General features: G+C 36.2%; 1 protein-coding gene across 5 annotated transcripts in view; it reads left to right on the top strand.

Moving 5' to 3' along the window:
• The window catches only part of THSD7A (thrombospondin type 1 domain containing 7A), an 809,828-nt gene that overhangs the window by 614,618 nt on the left and 170,626 nt on the right, over positions 1-24,584 (top strand). For all 5 annotated transcript variants that reach the window (XR_008998498.1, XM_057504555.1, XM_057504554.1 and 2 more), the window contains 2 exons: positions 7,765-7,920; positions 9,205-9,417. Coding sequence is in view for 4 of the 5 variants with exons in the window: in XM_057504555.1 (XP_057360538.1) it covers positions 7,765-7,920; positions 9,205-9,417 (369 nt within the window). In the remaining variant the exon portion in view is untranslated. The remainder of the gene's footprint in view (positions 1-7,764; positions 7,921-9,204; positions 9,418-24,584) is intronic.

Below are 24,584 nucleotides of genomic sequence, written 5' to 3'. Positions count from 1 at the left end.
GGAAATAATGATAATTCTATGACCAAGTATCTTAATACAACTTATTTGAAAGGAGGAAAGACTAGAGAGAGACAAAATCTGTAACTGATAAAAGAGCAGAACTCATTAATATTATCTTGGAGAGGGGAATATTTGATATTGTTGTGGTTCTCATATTGTGACATTGTTTTTACTTAGGCAAATTAAGTCGTCTTGTTTTTTCTCTTATTCCATCATAGTCTGAATGACCCTGTCAGATGGTGCACTGTGAATTTGTTTATGTGCAACAGGAGAATACCATGGCATAGCTCTGAGTGCCAAGCCAAAACTCAAAACACCAAGGCCTAGCTTAAAGTTTCAGGCCAGTTTCCAGACAACAGTGCCAGCTCACTTCTTTCCCAGTCTTACATATTTATCCAAAAATATGATGACATTGTTTTTTAAAACTCAGTATGAATGGTATCATTTAGTATACTTCCTTGACTTGTTTTCTTCACTCTTTGATGTGTTTGTGGGATTCATCACATTGATGAGTGGGCTCTAGTTCATTTACTTACACATCTGTATAGCATTACATAGTATTATTATCCGTAACTTAACACCCATTACCTTTTTGTTGGACACCTGACTTATTTCTAGATAAGTGCAATTATAAACAATGATTCAATGACAGTTCTTGTAAATACCTCCTCAGGTAAATGTCCTGTAGTTTTTCCAGAATATATACCCTGGAGTATGAATCTCTTCAACCATACTAGAAAATTCCAAGTTACTTTCCCAAATGGTCAAAACAGCTTGATTTCTACCAGGAGTGTTTAACTGTTCTGGCTGCCTCACATCTTCTCCAACACTTGATATTGTCAAACTTAATTTTTTCACAAACTAGTGGATATAAAATGTCATTTCAGATTTTATTTTTCTATTCAGTCTGATAATCTTTGGCTTTTAGTGGTTTAATATTTTTCATTAATTTCTTCCATCTTATTTTATTCTTTGTTCCATCTTTTCTGTTACTTTGTCTCCTTTCTTACCTTCCTTTGAATTTATTATGACAGTTTTGTTATTATTACATTGTTTTCCTTGGGTCAGAAGTTATACATCTTATCCTATTTATAAAAAGAGATTACCTTAAAAGTTAAGGTCCAGACCCAAATGAATATAGTCTATAATTAATATGTTTACCTTGCTAAAGGCTTTAGACTATTTTACCTCTGATTATTCTTCACCAATCTGCATATTATGTAGTCTTGTACTTTAGTTCTATCTTGCTACTTATAACTCTCTATTGCTACTGTAACAATTACCACAAACTGAACATCTTTTCTTAACATTTCTGAAGGCTGTAAGTCTGACATGGGTCTCATCTTTTATGAGAATGTAGCTGAGCCACATTCCTCTTGGAGGCCCTCGGGGAGGACCTCTTTCCTTTTTGTTCATTTGAGTTGTTTGCAGAATTCAGTTCCTTGCAGTTGGAGGACTGAAATCTCCATTTTCTTTCTGGTTTTCACCTAAAGACTGTTTCCAGCTCCTAGAGGTCATCCGCATCCTTGGTTTTTACCCCCTTCCTCCAAAGCCAGTGAAGGCAAATCAGGTTCCTCTCATGCTTTTGAATCTCTCCTCCCCCTTCATTGTCTCCTCTTCCTGGCCTAGCTGGGAAAAGCTAGATCTTATCTGCTTTAAAGGACTCATGTAATTAGATTGGGCCCACTGGATAATCTATAATTTCTTCATCTCAAGTTTCTCAGGTTCAAGGTTAGAGCCCTAAATCACATCTGCAACGTCCTTTTTTGCCATTAAGATAACATATTCACAAATTCTGAGAATTAAGTAATGTAATTTTGGGGTTACCTTTATTTTGCCTACAGTACTGCCCTATGTAATCATATAATTATGCACTTAACAGTCAGCATTTATTTTTACTCATACATCATATTTTCTTTGACCACTATTCCATCTTGCGACTTAGACCCTGCTTGTGTGTTGTTCACTTTCCTTTTTATGAGAAATAGATTCTTTAAAATTTTTCCTTAATGATGGTCTATTATAGTTAAATTCTTATTTTCTGTCTGAAAATGCTTTCCTTTGTCCCTGATAGAACTCTGGATATGCAGGTCTCCCAACAGGCTGTTAAGCCTGAAAGTTCTGGGACCTGGGATCAGTAATTACCCAAGGGAGAGGCCAGCATTAGGAACTCCAGTACCATACCACATTCATACTGTGGATTTGGAGAATCCTTTGAGGATTTTCCTTTCCTCTTATCCCAGTTGCAAAATTAGAGCGTTTTATTTTTTAAAATGACATACAGTCTTCTGCTTCAGGAAGAGAGAGAAGATGCAATTTTTCCTAATTTTTTAACTAAATTAAAAAAAATCCTGGATGTTATATAGCAAACAAACCATAAGACAACTATGAAAGTTGGAGAGAAGGAGGCAAACAAGCTAAAGATCTTAAGCCCCAAGAAACAACAAGGTAATTAAGTTCCCTTGGTTTTCTTTTTGCCTCCTATATCTCAGACTTGGAATAAAAGAAGGCAGAAATCCAGAAACTCCAGTGGATGTGGATTTTTAAAAGTCCTTACAAATGCCTGCTCAGGCAATCTTATAATTTGCTTCTAATGCAATATAAAAATTAATTTCAATTCTGTATCTAGAAAAAAATTAAAGTGGAAAAGAAGATAAATTTATAGAATGGATTAAAAAATGACATGCTATATATATTCTATATGACACTCACTTCAAATGTAATGATATACCCAGGTTAAAAGTAAAGAGTGGAAAATAATATATCATGAAAATATTATTCAACGAAAAGCAGTGGCTTTAGTAATATCAGATAAATTAGATAGCAGAGCAAAGAAAATTACCAGAAACAGAAGGACATATATAATGATAAAGGGGCAATTCACCAAGAAGACAAATTTAAACTTGTATACACTAAACAACATATTGCAAAATATGTGAACAAAAATTGATACTTCAAGGAGAAATGCACAAATCCATAATAAAGTCAGAGATGACAGCATTATACTCCAAACACTTAATAGAACAACTAAACAGAAAGTCAGCAAGGTTATAGAAGTCAACAACACCATCAAGCAACAGACTCTAATAGGTGCTTCTAGAACACTCCATCCAACAACAGAACACATCCTTTCAAGTGTCTATGGGACACATACCAAGACAGACCAAGCTGTGATCCATAAAAAAAAACCTCAGCCCATTTAAAATAATTTAAATCATACAGATTGCGTTTTCTGAGCACAAATGGAATCAAATTAGAATTCTGCCACAGAAACAACAGTAAAATTTCCCAACACTTGGAAACTAAACAACACACTTCTAAATAATGCATGTGTAAAAGAAAAATTCTCAAGGAAAATCAAAATCTTTTGAATTGAATGAAAATAAAACATGTCAAGATTTGTGAGACACAGCTAAAGCTAAGATAAAGTGCTAAGATAGAAGTTTATAACACCAAATGCTTACATTAGAAGCGAAGACATAAGTCAATAATCTGAGCACCCACTTCAAGGCAAGAGCTTGAAGAGAAAAAAGAGAACAAAATAAGATGAAAGCCAGCAGAAGGAAGGAAATAATAAAAAATAACAGATATCAATGAAAATGAAAACAAAAATAGGTAAACTCAGTGAAAGAGCTGGTTCTTTGAACAGACCATTAAAATTTGAACCCTCTGCCAAAACTGATTGAGTAAAAAAGAAGACACAGATCACCATACTCAGGAATTAAAAAGGGGGTATCACTATAGACCTTACAGACAGCAAGAGGATAACAAGGGAATATGGCAAACAGCATTATACACATAAATTGAACAACTTAGACTAAATGGAAGAAATGAATCAAAAGCACAACCTACCAAACTTGCCCAGTATGAACTTAATCATTTGTATCAAGAAAACAGGAAAAGAAGGGACAATGACAGTACAACAAAAAGGAAACTACAAACCAAAATCTCTCATAACTAGATACAAAAATTCTCAACAAAATATTAGCAAACAGAATTCAGCAATACATTATGAGAATTAAAGACTATGACCAAGTGCAGTTTACTCAGGGATGCAAGGCTGGTTGAATTGTGGAAAATTAACCAATGTAATTCACTCTATTAACAGGCTAAATGGAAAAAAGTGCATAATAATAGCAATCAGTGGAGAAAAAGCATTTGACATGATTCAACAACCATTCATAATAAAAACTCAGAAAAGTAGGAATAGAGAGGCACATCCTCAGCTTGATAAAAGGCATCTTCAAAAACCTACAACTAACCTTATATTTAATGGTGAAGTCTGAATGCTTTACCCCTAAGATCAGGAACAAAGTAGCTGAAGGCAATGCTTGGCTTCTAGCTTCATCATTCCAAACTCTGTCCATCATTGCACGGCCTCCTCTGTATGTCTTCACATGGCGTTATTATACGGATACCAGTCACTGGACTTAGGGCTCACTCTAATCCAGTAGGACCTCATCAACTTTACTTTGCAAAGACCCTATTCCCAAATAAGGTCATATTCTGAGGTTCCTATAGATGTGAATTTGGGAGATGGGGAGACACTATTCAACCAAGTACATGTACTCTGGCTGTCAGTGTCAAGGTCAGTATTTTGATTGTGATATTATACCATAGTTTTATAAGATGTAACCATTTGGGAGAAAGGAGTAAAGGATATATAGGATATCTGAATTTCATGTGAATCTATATCAAAATAAAACATTGAATTTTAAAAAGTATATATTTGCTGTTCTTAAGAGTTACAGCAGGTATATTTCAGAATACCTCATTGTCTGCATTGCTTGACACAAATATCTTAAGTTACTTCTTAGAATGAATTTTTGTCCATTGCAATGCCCTACACATACAAATACAAAAATATTTCAGCCTACAAAAAACTCACTAGTCTCATTTTTTTTTGGTTTGTTTTACTAAGTCCAGAAAAGTTCAGACACTCTTTTATGACCTTGTGAAGCATGCAAAGTACATACAATTGAATATCCTTTAACTTAAATGACAACAATAAGATGTCTCTTTTATTTTCAAGAAATCAACAATAAGAATTTTTTTAAAAAATCTCATACGTAGTTGTTTGCAAATTTTACTAGATGGACAATTTCTTAAATAGTAAAATTATACAAGAATAATGACTTGGCTCTTCTAGAAAATTCAAATCTCAGTATTTGAGAATATGAGATCAGCAGTAAAGTCTCCTGGGTCGGTCCTTTACTTCATTCATCAAATCATACTGATTCCAAATAATTCTTGAGCAACTGCAAAAATGTAATTGGCTTATAGTTTTTGAGGAGCTCTGCTAGTATCTGTGATTTACATTAATCAATATATACTCTATTTACAAGAAAACCTATAATAAAAATCACTAAAGGAATAGAATCATATACAAACACATATTCTCTCCCTGCATTTCTTTGATTAATGAAAGTATATTTATTTATCTATATTAATGATTAGTTTATTGCATTTTGATTAATGAAATTATGTATATGTATGTTTAAGCTTATAAAAGAAATAGCCAGGAATTAGAAACACAGTATTTTAACCTGTTTCCTTGATAAAACTTTGTTTCCCTCCTAAAGCTTTCAACTTAATATATAAATTTTTCAGGCTCTACTAGTCCTCACAACCTCATGCCCAGTAGATTTCCCTTTATAGTAACCATGATATCCAATCCGATATAGTAACACTAAGGTTTAAAGCTACTTTTAGTGAACTGAAATAAAAAAATAGAGACTTTTCAGGTATTTATACACACAAGCACTAATTCAAACTACCTACAAGTGAATAAATTACTTATGTTAGCTTGTAGTCATAGGAGTTTTTCTATATACTGTAGTCTTACATTAGCCAGGGTTCTCCAGAGAAACAGAACCAATAGGATAAACATATATACACAAGAGAAGATTTATTATGGGTATTGGCTCACACAACAATCAAAATGGTGTAATGTCTGGTTTCCCAGAACCAGAAACTGATTTCGAAGAGCAGAATAAGATGGATACCACAGCTCTAGAAGGGAGAAAATTCTCCCATCCTCCACCTTTTTGTTCTCTCCAGGCTGTCAGTGGATCCATCATGCCCTCTCACGTTGGTGAGGGCATCTCCCTTACCCCGGCTACCAACTCAGATGCTATTCTCTTCCAGAAACACCCTCACAGGCACACCCAGAAATAATGTTTTCTATCTGGGCATCCCTTAGCCCATGGTTTAACACATAAAATTAACCATCATGAGACTCTTATGCCTGAAAGGGTATCAGAAACAATTCACTTTATGTGAAATATGTATCACTGATGCCATTGTTTTATATTCAGAGAAGTGAAGCTTTTATTTCTGTGTCTTCCATCATTAATATGCCAAGTGCCTTCACTGTTGGAAAGCAATAAAAATAATCACTTTTGGCTAAGGCTGATATTATGATGCACATTAGCCACAATTCTGATAAACTGAGAACGCTCATGGTGCTCCATACTAAGCAAATTAGGGATGACTATTTATTTTCACTGCAGGGGGAGTGGAAAAGAAGGCAGATAAACATCCTTAGGAGGAAAAAGAAAAACTGAAATCTATGGACTATTTTTCAGAACCGAAAAACCATGGCAGAGAGAAATAATGTAATAGTCTTTCAGTAGCATTTATGCTTGTGTTTGTGTGCACAGAAAGTTGAGGAATGCACAAGTACCTATAATTTGCTAAAGAGTTTAAACTATAAACAGACATATTTGTTACTTTTATTTAAAAGTTAAGATAATATAGCTTAAATTATTTTAATTTCTTTATGAACTTATAGTTATCTCAGACCTCTATTATACTACAGATGTGGACATCCCAAATTATCAGAGGGAAATAGGAGCTCATTTTTATTAAGTAACTGTCTATCCAAGGCATTTAGTTCTTAACATTTTTACAGCAAAAGTAACTATAGCTGTATATTCCATAATATGCAGCTAAACTTGATGCTATTCTGCTGTTCACAGAGCTTCAAATATTTTTAACCAGGACTTTGGACACCTCTTGACATTAACTGTCAAGTATATGTGCTGTGCAAACAGCTGAAGTGCAGGCATCAAAATAAAAAAGGAGAAGCAAGGGCAAGCAATATTTATGCAGTTAATTGGTCAACTTATGCATAGGCACAGACAATTATAAATTAGTCTCCTTAGCAAATCTGAGATTTAGATCACATATGCAGATAATAAATTAGTCTCCTTCGCAAATCTGAGATTTAGATCACATATGCAGATAATGTGTTTTGTAGAAGTTCTGGAAAGTATCTGGTGAGTCATGCACCTGGAAGGAGAAAGAGATGCCACATTTGATGGCTTGAGTTCTTCCCACATCATATCCACCAGTGACCTTCTATGGACCAAAAGGGAAGGGAAACTGCTCCCTAAGAAGTCACTCAGGGGAGATTATATTGAAGCTGTAGTCCTGTAAAGTAGATCCCACTTTCTTAGAATCTGTAACATTTTAGAGATAAAATTAACCTTAAAGTTTATTTTACTGACCAGGGAAGTTGGACTAGACATTATTATTGCATGTCCAGTTAGTGGTAAAGCTGGGATCAAACAGCCTGTAAGACTTCTAGGCCAACTTACCCTGGACTACACTGCCTGCTGCCTTCTTCCACACTCCTTCTCTTTTCCTTCTCACTGTGTAGCTGAGACTAAAGCATTTTCCCTCTCCATATGCACAGAAAAATCATACTGTTGACCATAATAATTTAATTCTTAAGGGATCTCTGTATTTTTCTCTGAACAGCTTCAAAACCAGTGGATTTGAAATCATGCACTGGTCCTGCCCCTAACACTACACAGCTGTGCCACATTCCCTGTCCTGTTGAATGCGAGGTTTCAACCTGGTCGGCTTGGGGACCTTGTACTTATGAAAACTGTAATGACCAGCAAGGCAAAAAAGGTACGTAATATTAACATGATGTGCTGAAAATTCCCAGCAGTGGAGTCAAACCATGAATAAGTTAAAAATGCCACTGCATGCTCCTTGTGCTTATTCCTTTGGTATTTTCCAGCATGGCTAAAGGCTACTGATTGTGAAAGGTGAATAAACCTACTCTGGTGATGGTACCAGAAGATTAGAACTGAAGAACATAGGCAAGATGCTTGTTAATTTAGACAACAGATGGAGAACATTGGAAGCAGTTTAGCTCAGTGGTTAAGATGAGTTGTGGTGCCAGACTAACCTCGACTGAAAAACCTTCTCTAGCCCATCTTGTTGAAGAGTTAATTAACTTATCTAAATCGGTCTCCTTATATGTAAAAGAGATGTAATAATATCTGCCACCCAGGTTTTCTCTAAAGATTCAATGAGATAATAAACATAAAGCAGTTAACTCAGAGCATGACCCATACCTAGTGCCCAATAAACTCCTTATTACTTTGAAGATAAAAAACAAAAACAAAAACAAACTCTGTGCTTTTATGCAGTGGTTTACTACATGATGGGCATGGTGGAGAAATTTTCACATGACCAGTAATTGAAAACATTTTCTTATTTTATTTCAAAGAACAGTCTTCTGGTGATTCTAATATTCACATAGCAATAAACAGACTTGCTAGTTTGTTATACATTGTCAAGAAGGCCAACACTTGGGTGCTAATAAGCAGAGACTAGGATTGAATACTCCTCATTAGAACCCGGATGGTTTATATTGCTAGTTCAAATTTCTAAGGAGTCTAAAATCAACCAAAGCTCAAAGAGACAATTTCTGGGAACCATCCAGTTTCCCAGAGGTTCCTTTTCAAATTTAATCACATGATAGTGTTGAAGAATTTAAAGTAATAGCACTATTGTCTGTTCATGACTATTTCTGAATAGCTGGAGATTTCACTGTTTCCTGGAATATTTTATAACGACAGATTTTCCACATCAAACTCAATCTCCCTCCCTTTCCTACTCTCTCCAGCCCTATGACAGAGGTGGGAGATATACACATTTCTTGCCTTATTTTACTGTAGTTGGCTAACACCAAAAGTCCCTCTTTGGCCATTCTGTTCATTTATTCATGTATTTACGTAAACTTTTAATGAGCTCATACTAAGTTAGATTCGGGGATATACCAATTAAAGCAGATAGGACTTGTACCCTCAACCCTCGTGCAGCATTCACTTGGGGCTTCATTCAGCCTTATGGTTATTCAACCCATGATAGTAACAATAAATATTTCCTGCCCCAAACATTCAGGCTTCAAACTGAGGAAGCGGCATATTACCAATGAGCCCACTGGAGGCTCTGGGGCAACTGGGAGCTGCCCTCACTTACTGGAAGCCATTCCCTGCGATGAGCCATCCTGCTACGACTGGAAAGCAGTGGGGCTCGGAGACTGTGAACCAGATAATGGAAAGGAGTGCGGTCCAGGCACACAAGTTCAAGAGGTCGTGTGCATCAACAGTGATGGTGAGCCAGATGCGTCTCTCCTACATTTGTGAGGAGACTGTTTAACCCTAGAGAATAAGTTTTACCTTACAGTAAAATCTCGTGTCTTCCCTAGTCATAACGAGTTCCATTTACAAACTCAAAAACAGCTGCTGCTTCTTTCCTTCCTTCTTCCCTCTCTCTTTCTAATGATACTGTGAAGAGGTGGTATGAACAATCACAGGGCTTTTTAAAATTTGAAAACAGGTAACATAGAATAAGAATTAAATCATCATCAAAGCCATTATGTATTTATTGCCAAATTTAAAATTAACAAAGAAAGGTAACATTGTTCTAAGTGGTATTTATTTTATTTGCCATAGAAAATGATATATAAATAAAGGAGGGTTGTAAGGGTTGATTGACCTGACTCCAGAAGCCTTTATTTCCTGCCCTGACATTGTGTCTTAGAGGTATAATTTAATTTCCAGACTCCCAAGGCACAAACCCTATCATAGCCAAAGTCCCTACATCAACCTTCCATGTGTTGGGGGCCTCCCCTCTGGAGATGCCACAGAGCCCCTGGGATGGTGATTTTCCATGAATTTCTTTTTCTGAACCACAGGAATTACCATGAATTTTTACAACTGATTTTCGTTTGATAAAATACCCTGTCTTGTTAAACCTGACATAATATTTTTGTGTTCTTTCCCAGAGTGCTGCTCCTTGTGTGGGGAGATCCCTTACTCTTCAGCAATCCCTGAGTCCCACTTAGGAAACATAGAACTCTCCCCAGACATAGTTAAAACCTCTGGCTAAGACCATCCCTAGGGTTCCTTCCAACTCTCAAATCCTATGACTCTGAGCATCAGAGAAGCATGAGCACCATGCCCCTGGGTCCCATAGTTTGACAGTTTATGCTCTTTCCAGCATACGCAGAAGCATTCTGGTGCCCCTCAGGACCACTGGAACATCTGGTAACCAACGTAATTCCTTCCATCCTATTTTCTTCCAGCAAGTAGAATTGCTTCCTCCTGCAACTCAGTCACTACTCGGTAAAGAAAGATAATCTCTGGAGTAAGGGACTGACAGACACTGCTAGTCCTGAGCAATTAGCCTTTCGACTTTGAAACATACAGTGTCCTCTTTGTCCAGGATCCAAGGTCATGCAGGACAGCATTAGGCAAACTCCAAGCCAGCATTGGCGGTTGGAAGGTGAAGAAGGGATTATTGCTCCAGATACTGTGCAGTGAATTTTATGCATTCTGCTTTTTTCTCTGTGGGTATAATTAGCTATGAAACATCCTCTCTTTAGCTTTTATCCAGTTCTACTCTAAGGGGAAAGAAGATTGACATCTAGAAAAAAGAAATCAAAAGAAACATATCCTGTTGCACTTACGCACCCACTACAAATCTAATTTGGATCAGATGACGCTCTATGTTATTTTCTGAGTTGCTGTAAAAACAGTAAGGGTTATGTCTATTTTAACATCAGTGGTAACTCCCTGATTGATACTGCTTCATAATTTTTCCCTCAATTCAATTTTTATTCTCCTACAGATCTTGAGAGGATCTGGGATTCCACATATTGTAAAAGACATATTTAGTGTGCTAAAATGAAAAAAAACGCTAAGATGAAAAGTCAGTTGTGCCTGAAACTCCTGCCTAAATGTTATCAAATGAATGAAAAATCAGATCTCATTTATTGCAGTGATCTTCCTGGATATTTGTGCCAGTTGATACATTTTAAATATACTAGAAGTACTGGCTATTTAAAAAATATCAGTAGTTGATTTTAATTTTGTCAAGTAAAAAATATTTTGTAACACAATCACCTCCTAAATTGCCCTGGGGCACACTGAAGAACAAGCAGAATTAGCTGGGTATATGCCTAGTTATATTGAGAAGTAATATATGTTATAACCTTAAAGTCCAACTGATAACACAATATACAAAAAGCTGGTTTCATTTTGTCTGTTTCAGACAGAATGAATTAAAAAAGATAAGTATGCTATTGATACTCAGTTTGTTACTGTCCTTTATCAAGACATTTATTTTATTATTACATTTTACTTTCTGCTGTTAATTAATTATAGTGCAACTCAGTATTTTTACTGGCTCAACTATAGGGGTATATAAATTCAAGAAAATTCTTTATTATTATAAATCCTAGAGGCTGCTCAAATTTATATATAACTGAAAACATAATTCGCTGATGGAATCGGGAAACTTGTAAATACTACTCCAATATTATCATGTGGTCACTGGATAAGTACTTAGCAGCTGCACCAAATGTTGTTTTGTAATTAAATCGAACTCAGGGAATTAAAGTTGATTAGTTGTACAGACTCTACCTCTAGGCCTGGCTGTGGCTATAGATTTTGTTTTATAATTAAGTTAAAGCTCAACTAGGGAAATGAAGAATCAGAGCCTGTGAATGTAGCAAAAGCCTTTTTCCTCCCATATTCCTCACAAATTTCACAACTTTGTTAATGACCTCAAAGCACTTGAAAGTCTCTATTCTTTCCTGAAATAGTATTTACCAGACTTCCAGTGGTCATTAGTATTTGCTGCTGTTGTTCATCTTTCCAGTTATCTTCTAAGGAGCAGGACTGAGGAGGGGTTGTGAGAGCAGCTGGGAGGAATTTATGCAGATTCTCTGACAGGCAGAGGCATGTAACAGAAATGCAAAACAAAAGAGAACTTAGAAAACAACTAGACTCTCCAGAAAGAGATAAATAAATTTATGTGTAATGAAAAAATACTACTCATAATTTAAAGATGGTCAGAAAAGCCATTTCAGACCTCTGAGCTCAAATACTGAAACTACTCAGCTCTGGGGATGATGGACGTGGCTGTCCTAGTGGATGCTGGTCATACAAGAAAATGCAAAATCTGCCATAGTTCATTTTTCAAGAAATTTGTGTATGTTTTATTTAAAGGTATAAGTTTGAAGAGGGAAGAGTATTTTGTTTCCCAAATTGGTTGGTTAGAGATGAAACAAAGTAAGGCTATTAGGCTGAAAATAGGGGGGAATAAATCTAATTTATTAATTACTTAATGAGATTATTATAAACCAAATGTTGTTTCCATATTTCCCTCCCCTCTGTTGCCAAAAAAGAAGATAAGTGATGCCATCCATATTTCAGTGAACCTCAGTAATTTCAAAATGTCTGCAACTTCTAAATGCTCCCTTTCTTATTCTTCTCCATGTGAGTAAAAGTTAACATATAACCAGTGATCATACTTGACACATATTTTTATGAAACCAAAAAGTAATGTTTCTATGGAAGTGAATTGATACAACAATTCATCACAGCTCCTAGTGGTCTAGTGGTCCAGTAGTAAGAGCAGTGGCCATCCAGGGCCCTCAGCATGGAGTGTGCCATTCCTGAAACTCTACAGCTCTGGCTCAACTCCTTCCTTCTCCATTGGGTAAAGAATGTCAAAATTCAAATAAATGGGAATGCTGTTATAATATGGATAATCTTGACTCACTCTCATTTATTTGTTAAAAGCAATCTGACTTTAAATGTCATTAACAATAAATGTTTCACCTAAAACCTGATTGTAACACACCATTGTGGCATGCCACTGTGGTTAAAAACTAGTCATTATTAAGAAGTTCTCCCAATAAATTCCTCATGTACAAATAGAAGGACTGCATCGATAATATTAGATGTTTATAAGTCATGTATAAATAGACATAAGATATATGGACATATATGTATATTCATTGTCTGCAAATATTTTGTTCAGTTTACCCTGTGAGATGCTAGATCTGTTTTTGCAGTGTCCTAAACCTCCCAAGAGCAGTATCTCCTTAAATATGTGCTATAAAATCATGTTCCTAAGTCTTATCTACAGACCCAATGAATTGCAATCTATGGAGGCCAGTCCCAGAAAATTGCATGTTTATGAAGCTTTCTGGACAGTTCTGATGTGCAGTGAAGTCGATGAACCACTGCACTAAAATGAGAAAAGGATTGTTTTGGTAGAACTTAAGACCCAACTCTGTTACCCAGAGACTGCCGGCACCAAAGCAAACTGGCTGGGTTTGGGTGTCAACTGAAAAGAACTATGATTAAGAACATGTTGAGATCTGTACTAAGGTAAGCCTTAAAAATAAGGTCTGTTAATTCTTTTTGGAACCATTTCTGCACATCATCAGAAGCACCAAAAGAATTATGAAAGATGGGAGATGATGACTTTAATATCCTCAGCACTGGCTTGTCCTATGACTGCTAATTCTTTCTGAAATTTTTACCACCAGGTTCTTCCTTCTGAAATGACATATATATCCTCAAATAAGTAGAGGGCAGGGAACACTTGAATACTATTTCTTTCCCAAGTAGTTCATGTCATACATCTTTTTTCTCATGCATCCAGTATTAAGAGAAACATGAAGGCAATCATTTCATTATCTTGAGGTAAATACAGGAATAAACACCTAAAAAATATCAAAACATTTTACATCTGGAAAACAAGACTCAGTTTTGGGAGAGATGGGGCAAGATACTGCTGTATTTTCTTTTAAGCTTTGTTATACAATTTATATCCAGTTTATAAATAGTATAAAGACTGAATTAGTTTGTCCAAATATAAATGTATTAAAGAACAACAGTTCAAAGGGGGACAGAGGTATGTAGATTCAGGAGTAGGGTTAAGGAGCGGAACATTCCAGGAATAGAAACAGAGAAATTACAAAGTTTATAGCTGAGCCTAGTATCTTTGACTGGTTGGGAATATTCACAAGCTCTCCCAGAAGCCTAGGCCAGGTCAAGGATTAGGATGCACCCAGATGATTAAGGATATGCTCCCCCCCCAGGAGAAACCAGTAAGAGAAGGATGAATAAAGAAACAAAATAGAGAAGGGAGAATATTTTTGCTCCTCCAGGTTCTGTACTTCACTAGGGGACTCAGAAGTCAGCAAAGAGTCATACCCAGAGCTCTGATTCATTACAGTAAAAGGATACAAAGCAAAATCAGCAAAAGGAAAAGGCACATGGGGCAAAGTCTGGAGAAAGCAGGCATAGGTTCAGACTTCTCTCCCAGGAGAGTCACCCAGGGTGTGACTCTTTTTTTTCACCAATGAATTGTGACAACATGTGTGAAGTGTTGTCTACCAGGGAAGCTCATCTGAGCCTAGGAGTCCAGGGTTTACACCCAGGGCCAGAGATACAGTCAGCCTCTGCCTAGCACATAACAAAATTCCAAACTCCTGGAAGGAGTTCAACCTAACCCGTGTTGTTTGTACAAGTACTGTAAGCATAGTGAGCAACACTTACCATTTAGAGAACAGCGGCATCCTCCAGAAATCCAGGTGCCCAGGTACAGGCCAAGAGCCAGCCCAGTGAGGCAAAACTATCTCAGGTTAACAGTCTCTGCCTGCTGTGTTCTCTTTGCACAGGGAAACACCATTGTCGCAGACTGAGTCTAATTAGGTGCAGCACTCTGGAGTGTAAATTAGACCCCAAAGGTTGTAGTGTTAGGGGTAAAGGAGCTGGGCTCTTATACTCTCACACCCGTCAACCACTGACCCACAGCTGCTGGCTGGAAGGAGGAAAGTTGGTCCCAGAAGCTTCCAGCTATTTTGCTTAGACAGCCCTAGTGCCAAGGCCATTCAGCTGAAAGTTCAGGAATGAGATATTAGCAGCAGAATCTGAGAAATGGGTGCAATGATGCAGTAAAAGGTATCCCAGGGGACCCAAGCTGGGCAGCAATACTGTCCGAGAGGAGACCCAATTATAATGGGAAAGAGCATAACTGCTTGTACATACTAAACAGAATCTAAAACCTGATGATAGTGTCTTTTACACTACAGAGAAAAGCCCCCGAGGGTATAGAGCTTCCAGTTTAGGGAAATAATGTGACGGAACATTTTGGCTGACAAATGTGCGGTACTCTCTCCATTGCCTGGGTAACAGCAAGAGAAGAGCTGAGGTCTGCAAAATAAAATAGCAATTTTAAGTTACCTCTTGCAGTATGGGAAGAGAGGCAAGGAGTTTGGGAATGATAGAAGATGGGAGAAAGGACTGGGAGAAATGAGAGTAAAGATCTTATGCAAGAAAGAGGAAAAGGTTGAGGAGGGCCACAGCTAACCAGAACTTCCCTTTGGTATGAAATACCAAATGATTCATCAATTTCTTCAGGATAGTACCATTTTCTTTAGGCCATTATAAATAGCCACTGCCCCACCCCCTCCTTTGTCCTCGAAAGTGTCCTGGTTTGAAGAACAAGTGATACCGTCACCCTAGGAATGATTGACAGATTTTGAGGCAAAGGAAATGGTAACCAAAAATATTAAAAGAAATATTATTTCCATGAAAATCATTGTGCAAAATAAGGAAAGGGGGCTCCATTGCCACTTAAGTGGTTCCCAAATTCCCCAATGGAGTTTACATAATTCTATTAGAATTTTAATGGAAAACAGAACTCCAAAATGCTGGAAAATGGAAAACAGCCAAGTAGCAGGCATTGCGATTGTTTACCATCTGAAAATGGTAGGGTATCTTTTCGGGAGCTTAAAATTGAAGAGCACATTCATAGGTATTTTTTGTTCCTTTCCATCAGGGGAATACCTTTTTGTGCCATTTTTGTCATAATTATTTATCAGTGGTGGACAAGAACATCATAATACACAAGGAAAAGTGATGAAAACTTAAATTAAAATTTGCGTAAGTTTAGAAGAGAAACTAACCTAAATGACATTTGCTTCAAAACCTTTGATGAGAACTCTGAGTTCATATCAATCCAAATGTCTGTCGAGCTAGATGAGAGCATAATTTCAAAAGCATGTTCGCTCTCTGGAAGTAGAATCTACTTCTTAACACAAATTACACAGCCATTACATGGAAAAGCTGATTTTTTTAAATGCAAGAATATGTCCTGTAATTGAATTGTTTTTCCATAATTTAAGTGATAAATCGACTGAGAAGTTTCCTTCTTGAAGAATGCTATGCTATTTAATGTGTTTGGAATATAATTAGGCTGGATATTATGCTTAAATCTAGGGTCTCTTACTTTACAATTAGGATCATCTAACATTGTTGGTAGGAGTTTGCATCCTATAATTGGGTTGAGATTCTCTATTCAATTTGTTGTAAAGATGAAAGTCATTACAGACTTCAGAAAATTTAAGGCAATTGGTTATTCTTTGGTGTTGGTTTATAGTGATCACAATTTTATTTTGTCCTTAAAATATCTGGCAGCAAATATCCTGATTTGCATGCTCTGTGTGTGTCTGTTATAATATATTTTGATGTATTATTAATAAAAGTTATTTTTTTTGTAAAGAAACCATCAGAAATTGAGCCAATATTCTTTTGCACAGCAGTGTCAAAGAGTAGGGTTTTATAAGGAATTATCTTTTTTAAAGTAAGATGGTTCTAGCAGACACCTCAGATGAAAGTTGAGTAAACAATAGTTTAATTTATCACTCAATGAGATAATGATATAAATTCCCCGGTAAGTCTCAGCTACCACTTCAATTGGCAAATGTAAGAGAAAACAGCCTTTCACTTTATCGTAGGTGGCCAAGTACCTTAACACAACCCAGGGTAGCCAGTTTTCACATAGCTGGGTTAGTGCTCATGAGTCTACTGCTCTTTTCTTCATTTTGTTTTGTTTTGTTTTCATATTTTACATATAAGTGAAATAATATGGTATTTGTCTTTCTCAGCTTGGCATATTTCACTTAACACAATACCCTCTAGATCCATCAATGTTGTAGCAAATGGCAAGGTTTCTTTCTTTTTTATGGCTAAATAATATTCCATTATATATATATGTACTGCTGCTTCTTTATTCATTTGTCTATTGATGGATACTTTGGTTGCTTCCATATCTTGGTGATTGTAAGTAATGTGGCAATAAAACATAATTTATTCAAAAAGATACCTTTACAAAGAATTATGACAAAGAATTTAATTTACTACAGTCCACTCTCTGATCGCAACTGTTTCCTCTGCTCCCAGATGCAAAATGTGTCCTTTTTGAAACAGAGATTTTGTTTTCTTTGAGTAAATTCCTAGAAGTGGAATTACTGGGTCTTATGCTATTTCTATTTTAGTTATTTGATGAATCTCCATACTGCTTTCCACAGTGACTGCACCAATTGATATTCCCACCAATAGTATAGGAGGGTTCCCATCTCTCTGCATCCTCCAACACATGTTATTTCTTGTCTTTTGAATAGTGGCCATTCTGACTGGTGTGAGGTGATATCCCATTGTTGTTTTGATTTGCATTTCCCTGATGATTAGTGATGTGGAGTTTCTTTTTGTCTGTTGGCCATCTGTATTTCTTCTGCCAATTTTTAAATTGGATTATTTGTATTTTGGTATTGAATAATATGAGTTATTTATATATTTTGGATGTTAATCCCTTATTGAATTAATCATTTACCAATATAGTCTCCCATACAGTAGGTTGGCTTTTTGTTCTGCTCATGGTGTCCATTGTTTTTTAGTTTGTAGTCCCACTTGTTCATTTTTGCTTTTGTTTCCTTTGCCTGGGGAGATAGATCCAGAAAAACATTATTCATCCTATGTTCCAGAGATTTTTACCTATGTTTTCTTTTATGTTTCTTTTATGAGTTTTATGGTTTCTTTTGAGAGTTTTATGGTTTCACGTCTTATATTTAGGTCTTTAATCCATTTCAAGTTTATTTTTGTATATAGTGTTAGAATGTATTCCAGGTTCATTTGCTTACCTTTTGCTGTCCAGTTTTCCCAACACCATTTATTGAACAGACTGTCTTTTCTGCATTGTATATTCTTGCCTCCTCTGTCATATATTAATTGAACATATATGCATGGGTTTATTTCTGGGCTCCCTATTCTGTTCCATTGATCTATGGGTCTGTTCTTGTGCCAGTACCAAATTGTTTTGATTACTGTAGCTTGGTGGTATAGCTTGGCATCAGGGAGCATGATAGCCCCTGCTTTGTTCTTCTTTCTCAAGATTGCTTTAGCTATTCTGCATCTTTTGTGGTTCCCTATACATTTTAGGATTATTTACTCTAGTTCACTGAAAAATGTCATTGGTGTTTTGATAGGGATTGATTTGAATCAGTAAATTGCTTTGGGCAGGATAGCCATTTTGACACTATTAATCCTTCCTAACCAAGGGTTCTTCAGTTTCTTTCATCAGTGTCTTAGAGTTTTCAGAGTACAGGTGTTCCACATCATTGGTTAGGTTTATTCCTAGGTATTTTATTCTTTTTGATGCAATTGTAAATGGGGTTGTTTTCCTGGTTTCTCTTTCTGATGGTTCATTGTTAATATATAGGAATGCAACAGATTTCTGTGTATTAATTATGTATCCTGCAACTTTGAATAATCCAGTACTTTGTTCTAATACTTTTTTGGTAGAATCTTCAGGGTTTCTATATATATAGTATCATGGTATCTGCAAAAAGTGACAGTTTAACTTCTTCCTTACCAATTTGGATGCCTTTTATCTCTTTTCCTGTCTGATTTCCATGGCTAGGACCTCCAGTACTATGTTGAAAAAAAATGGTGAGAGTGGGCATCCTGGTCTTATTCCTGATCTTAAAGGAAAAGCTTTCAGCTTTTCACCATTGAGTATGATATTAACTGTGGACTTGTCATATGTGGCCTTTATTAGAGTTTTTATCATGAATGGATGTTGAATTTTGCCAAATACTTTTTCAGCCTCTATTGAGATAATCATATAGTTTTTATCCTTCCTTTGGTTAATATGGTATACCACATTGACTGATTTATGAATATTGTACTATCTTTGCATCCCACTTGTTCATGATGATGATCATTTTGATGTATTTTAAAATTCTGATTGCTAATTTTTTTGTTCAGGATTTTTGCATCTATGTTCATCAGGGATATTGGTCTGTAATTTTCTTTTTTGTAATGTCTTTGTCTGGTTCTGATATTAGAGTAAACTGGCCTATTTTTTTTGTCTTTTGCTTTTTGTTTTTTTCTCCTGTAAATAATCCAGAACTAATGAATCTTTTCAGTTTAGCTAAACATTTGCAGACTTATTTCAGATATCAAAACATGAAAAACATAACCTTCAATTTTACTGAAAGATTTTAAAATTTGTGTACACAGTAAAATTCAAATCAGGTTATTTATTTTCAAAAAAATGGAGCCCTATCATTCTTAACCTAAGGTACACATTTTCTCCAAGACCATATTCACACTGGTATGGTGCTTTGCACAAGTAATTTTTGAAAAAATGGTTCCCTTTAAGATAATAAGGTCATATAATTGTTTCATGTTCTAGTTACAAAGAACCTCATTTCAGATTGAAACTAGAACACTTGGCTCCTCATGAATCAGAGGCCTGTGAACTAAATATACATAGTATTTTGATTCCACTAATACCTTCTACTAATTCTCTGCAATTACAACACACAATGATGTAAGAGGACTAGAAAAATCAGATCAGACTATCCCATTCAAAAAATGAGAAAAATGGGAAGCGTTCAGCAGTTTTGGTCTATATCAATTCCGAAACAGAGCCTATTCCCCTTTCTGAGGGACAGGGAAAATTCTTTGATCTGAGCCGTTATGTCCTCCCAGAGTGGTGCCTAGGCTGTTACTTAACTTGGTTCTTTGTTCTTTATTCTGGACTCTTGAATCTTCCATAAGAAGTCTTTCCTTTTCCATAAGAAATGGCTCATATTTGTAGCTGAGGAGCTTTCTCAGTCTGCCTCCTGCCCATATAAATCAGAGAACCCAGAGGCCTTGTTTTCATTGTGCACTGTTTCCATTTCCCTAAGACCAAGTTTGCAGTATTTTTACCAACACAACACTTATGTGTTTTGAGTTTCTTATAAATGTCATTGGAGATGCCCCAAAAGGTAAATCTATAATTTGGATAATTTCTTTTTGAAACAAGCCTTTCTTTACTTTGGGCCATGTCTGTGGCTGCCTTAGAAAATGCCTATAAAATTCTTAGATGCCCATTTGTCCAACGGAGAGAGTCTTCTAGGAATTACTTTAATCTTTCTGAAGTATTATCAAACAATTTTTAGCTACATTCTTTAATTGATTTTTACCTTAGGCCACTTATTACTCTAAAAATCTTTTTCCAGAGAACTGGGGTGAGAAACAATTTTATTTTCCATTCAGCACATCATTGCATCATCTAAACTCCAACTGCATGCTGAATTATTACTTCTTTAGTTTATTTCTCTTCCTATAGCGTATCATCCTCAAGAGACAAAAAATAAATTGATACTTTTATCATTATTCCTGGAAATATCCTTATGTAGATCCACAGGTTCTTTAGATATGTTTTCTATTTTACAATTCCATAGGTAACAGTTTTGCCAACTTTTCCATCAATATATAACATCAGACTCTGTTTGCATCTTCCACTAACAATCTTCTCACCTACTTTTCAGCTTTTATCCACCTGGAGTCTCAAACCCATTGCTTTGTGTTTCAGGATTTTGTTACAGCAGCACCCCATTTCTAGGTACTATGTTCATGCATACATAGAATGTATGCTGTGCAACCAACTGCCCTAAACTTAATGATTTTCCAAAAACGTTCTTCTTAATTCTGTTGGTTGGCTGGGCAACTTCTCTGCTGGTTCCTCCCGGGACTGCCGGCACAGCTGCATCAGCTGGAGGGCTGCCGGGGCTAGGATGTCCAGGTTGGCTTCACTAATATCAATTAAGTTACATTGCTTTTCTCTCTATGTTCTCTCATAGCCTAGTAGACTTGACTGGCTTCTTTTCAAAATGATTTCAGGACAGTGTTCCAAAGGAGCAAAACAAATGAAAAACCACTTAATGTTTGGCTTCTGTTACAACCATAAATTCACTTCTACCATATTCTTTGGGTCAAAGCAAGTTGCAAGGCCAGTCAGATTCAATGGAAAGTGGAATCCATCATACCTTTTGATGTGAGGTACTCATCAGAATTTGTAGACATATTTAATGTACCCAGACTACTTCTCTGGTTTCCTATATGCTTTATTCTTTCTCTGCTCCTTCCTCAAATGTTAGCATTCCCTTTCAACTTTCTGCTATGGAGTTACACCTGGAAACCCCAAACGAACTCTACTGTCATTTCAAAATCTGTATGTACCAAAGTCAGGTTCATATCTTTCCTCCAGAATTGGTTTCTTCCCCAGTTTTCCTAAACTAGTTCACAGCACCACAGTTTGTTCAATCCTTTTGATAAAGTGACATCTGCAAACAGACTTAAGAGAGGTGGGAAAGTAAGCCCCATCCAATTCAAGGAAGATAATATTACAGGCAGAAGCATCACCAAATGCAAGATCCTGTGGTAGGAATTGCTCTAAATGTGAGGAATAACATGGTCACCGATGCGGCTGGAGTGAGTTAGGGGGAGAAGAGTGAGGGACAAGGTCAGAGAGGTTATGGACTAGTGAGACCATCCAAGGGCATTGGCTTTTTCTCTAAGATGGGAAGCTACTGGAGGGTGGTGTGAACAGACAAGTGAAGGCACTGATTTATCATTTTAAAGAATCACTCATGTTGCTTTGTTAAGACTGAACTTTAAAGTAGTGAAGAAGAAGCAGTGAAGAGACTTAACTAATTCAGGAAAGGGATGGCAGTGAGGCTTAATTAAGGATTGCAACACTGGGAACAGGGAGGGAGGCACCAGTTTAAAAGAATTACACTCATTGTCTGAGAAGAACTAGGACAGTTTGTAGAGAGATTGATATCCCGGGATCAGGTTTTCCTTATTCTGGGATTATAAGTCTCTCACCATAAATCCTCTCTTCATCATACTTAAAATCTCTTGTGGGCTTTCTGTTGCCTTTTGCATAAAGTTCAAAGCCATTTAGGAATCACAGAATATCTCCCTTCATCCCATCCTGACGTTTTACCAATCACCTTTTCTGTCCTTCTGTTCATTGCACCATTGTACACTTTACAGAATTTGGTTATTTACACTTTATCTGTTACCCACTATGCCCTTCATATTGTTAGTGACTATGGGGTAAAGATCATGTCTTATTTGCTTTTGTCTACCTATTCCTTTGTGCTGTGCTCCACATAACAGATTGTCAATAAATCTCTGGTTCATTACTAATTTTTTGCTTTCTTCTGTCCCTAAACATGACATTTTTTTCAGGAAATGACTCTCAATTTCTCCTTAAGTAAACTTTTGTTAATGCTCTCACTGCAAATTCAGATTTTGCCTACCAGATGTCAGAAAAAGCATGACACCAAATTGCACAGTCTATTACCATCTCAATATGCTTTCAAATTCCATTACTTTCAAATCCCAGTACACCAGAGCAAAAGTTACTGCATTTGCATGAAAAAAGCTAAATAAATGAATGTTCATATGAAACTATAATCTGAAGGATTCCTCTCACAGCATTTTATCATTGGACTATATTTTGTTGAGATTTAATTTTCTGGAACCTAGTCGTTGAAGCACTGCGTACAGATTCAGATGCTAACTTTGCCACTTTCTTTGGCAAGTTACCTGCATCCTCTGTGACTATGCTTCCTCATCTGGGAAGCACGGACAGTACAGTTACCTGACTCAGAATATTGTTGTGGAGTATAAATAAGTTAATATATATTAAGTGCTCAAGATTGTTTGAAGTATTTGTTGCTGTTACCATTCATCTGATGTGAGTTCAATAGTGAAAAAGTAAACTAAGCACAAAGACCATTCTTTTTTGTTTGACTAAGGATAGAAATTTTATTACTTACCCAGACTCATCAAATGATTTATAGTCTAGCTCATTTATTTTCATGCTACCCTCAGGAAATAAGTGTACTTATTTTCAAGGCATATACATGTATGGCCTGTAAGAAATGGATTCCTGCTTATTATTCTGTTAGCTGCCAAAAAATAATAACTCTACAATAGGAAATTCCATAATAGAAAATGCTTTCACCTGTTATACAAGAAAATAGATCCCTGAATTGACATTTCTTTCTTCCACTTGACACATGCTATTGATTAAAACTAATATTGAGCTAGTAGTAATATCTTCTGAAGAAAACTAAAATTACTTGAGTTTGACCAAGTTTTGAAAATTAATTCTTGTAACATATTACTATTAATTTTTAAGTAGATTACAAATGTGCATTTTTTATTTGTATGACCTAAGAATTGTACTGATTGTGTCAGACAAGGAAGATTGTAGTTTTCTTTCTTTCCTTAGAAAGATAAGTTATTGATCATGGCCAGAAATTGGACTTTACTTGATTTATATAAGATCAGGGAATATTTTCATGGAATGGCAATTAAATATAATATGAAGGGAAATCTGTAGTAATCTTTAAACTTCATAACCACCCATCCTTACTTAGCACGGCATTAAGTGGAAGCTAGGGAAAACATTTCTTCCCCAAAAACTCACCAAAAATCTGCACTAGGAAGTAAAAGAGGAGATGCTGGCTAGCTGTGATCCTCTGAGATTTCTTATCTCAGGGGTACCTGTTGTTGAAACAGGGAATGAGGTATGACAAGCCATAAGGTTAATGTAGTGCATTTTCTTGATTTTCATTTTTGCCAATAGGTTAAAAGGGGGTTGAGAATTTAAGTATATTAACTAGTAAAATTTTTAAATCTTTGATCTTCTCTCTTCAAATCTTAAATCTTTGATCAAAAGAGATGCTAAATTGATACAAAATTTTCAAAGATACTTATTAGTTTTGTGTTTCTTGCCTCCTCAAACATTCATCCTCTTCTTTCATCAACTGTGCCTCTGGTTCTTCTTTGAGGAACTCATTCAAACCCTAAACCTGTTCAGGAGGCTTTCTGGGATTGATCCCACCTCCCAGCCAAAGCTGTATTCCACCTGCCTGGCCACAGTGATTGCTTTAAGGATGAGCATATAACCCAGTTCAGGATGGCAAGAGAGAATACACCCAAGAACTTGTACAGAAGTAACTACAAGGGAAACTAGCTGGTCCAGGGACACTACATAAAGTCAATAATCTAAAAGGTAGAGAGGAGAGATGGAGGTATTTGTAGCTATCATTTGAGCCATTGGATCGACCATTTCCTAAAGCCGTTTTTATCTATACTTGAAGCCATTATTTAAACCAGTAAAGTTTCTTCATTATTTTTATCCTCAAAGAGGTCTCACTGATACAGAAGGAGACTAGAAAGAAAGCTCTTGCTTTGAATGAGTGGCTGCCTGGGCTTATATTCCCTGATATATCCAAAATTCACTCCTAAGTGATTATTCACTTTCCATTTTCCTTAAGAAAA

Source organism: Manis pentadactyla, chromosome 7, assembly GCF_030020395.1.
Source record: "Manis pentadactyla isolate mManPen7 chromosome 7, mManPen7.hap1, whole genome shotgun sequence".
Lineage (NCBI taxonomy): Eukaryota > Metazoa > Chordata > Mammalia > Pholidota > Manidae > Manis > Manis pentadactyla.
The sequence above is the reverse complement of the archived record's forward strand: the minus strand, read 5'-3'. Positions and strand labels throughout refer to the sequence as shown.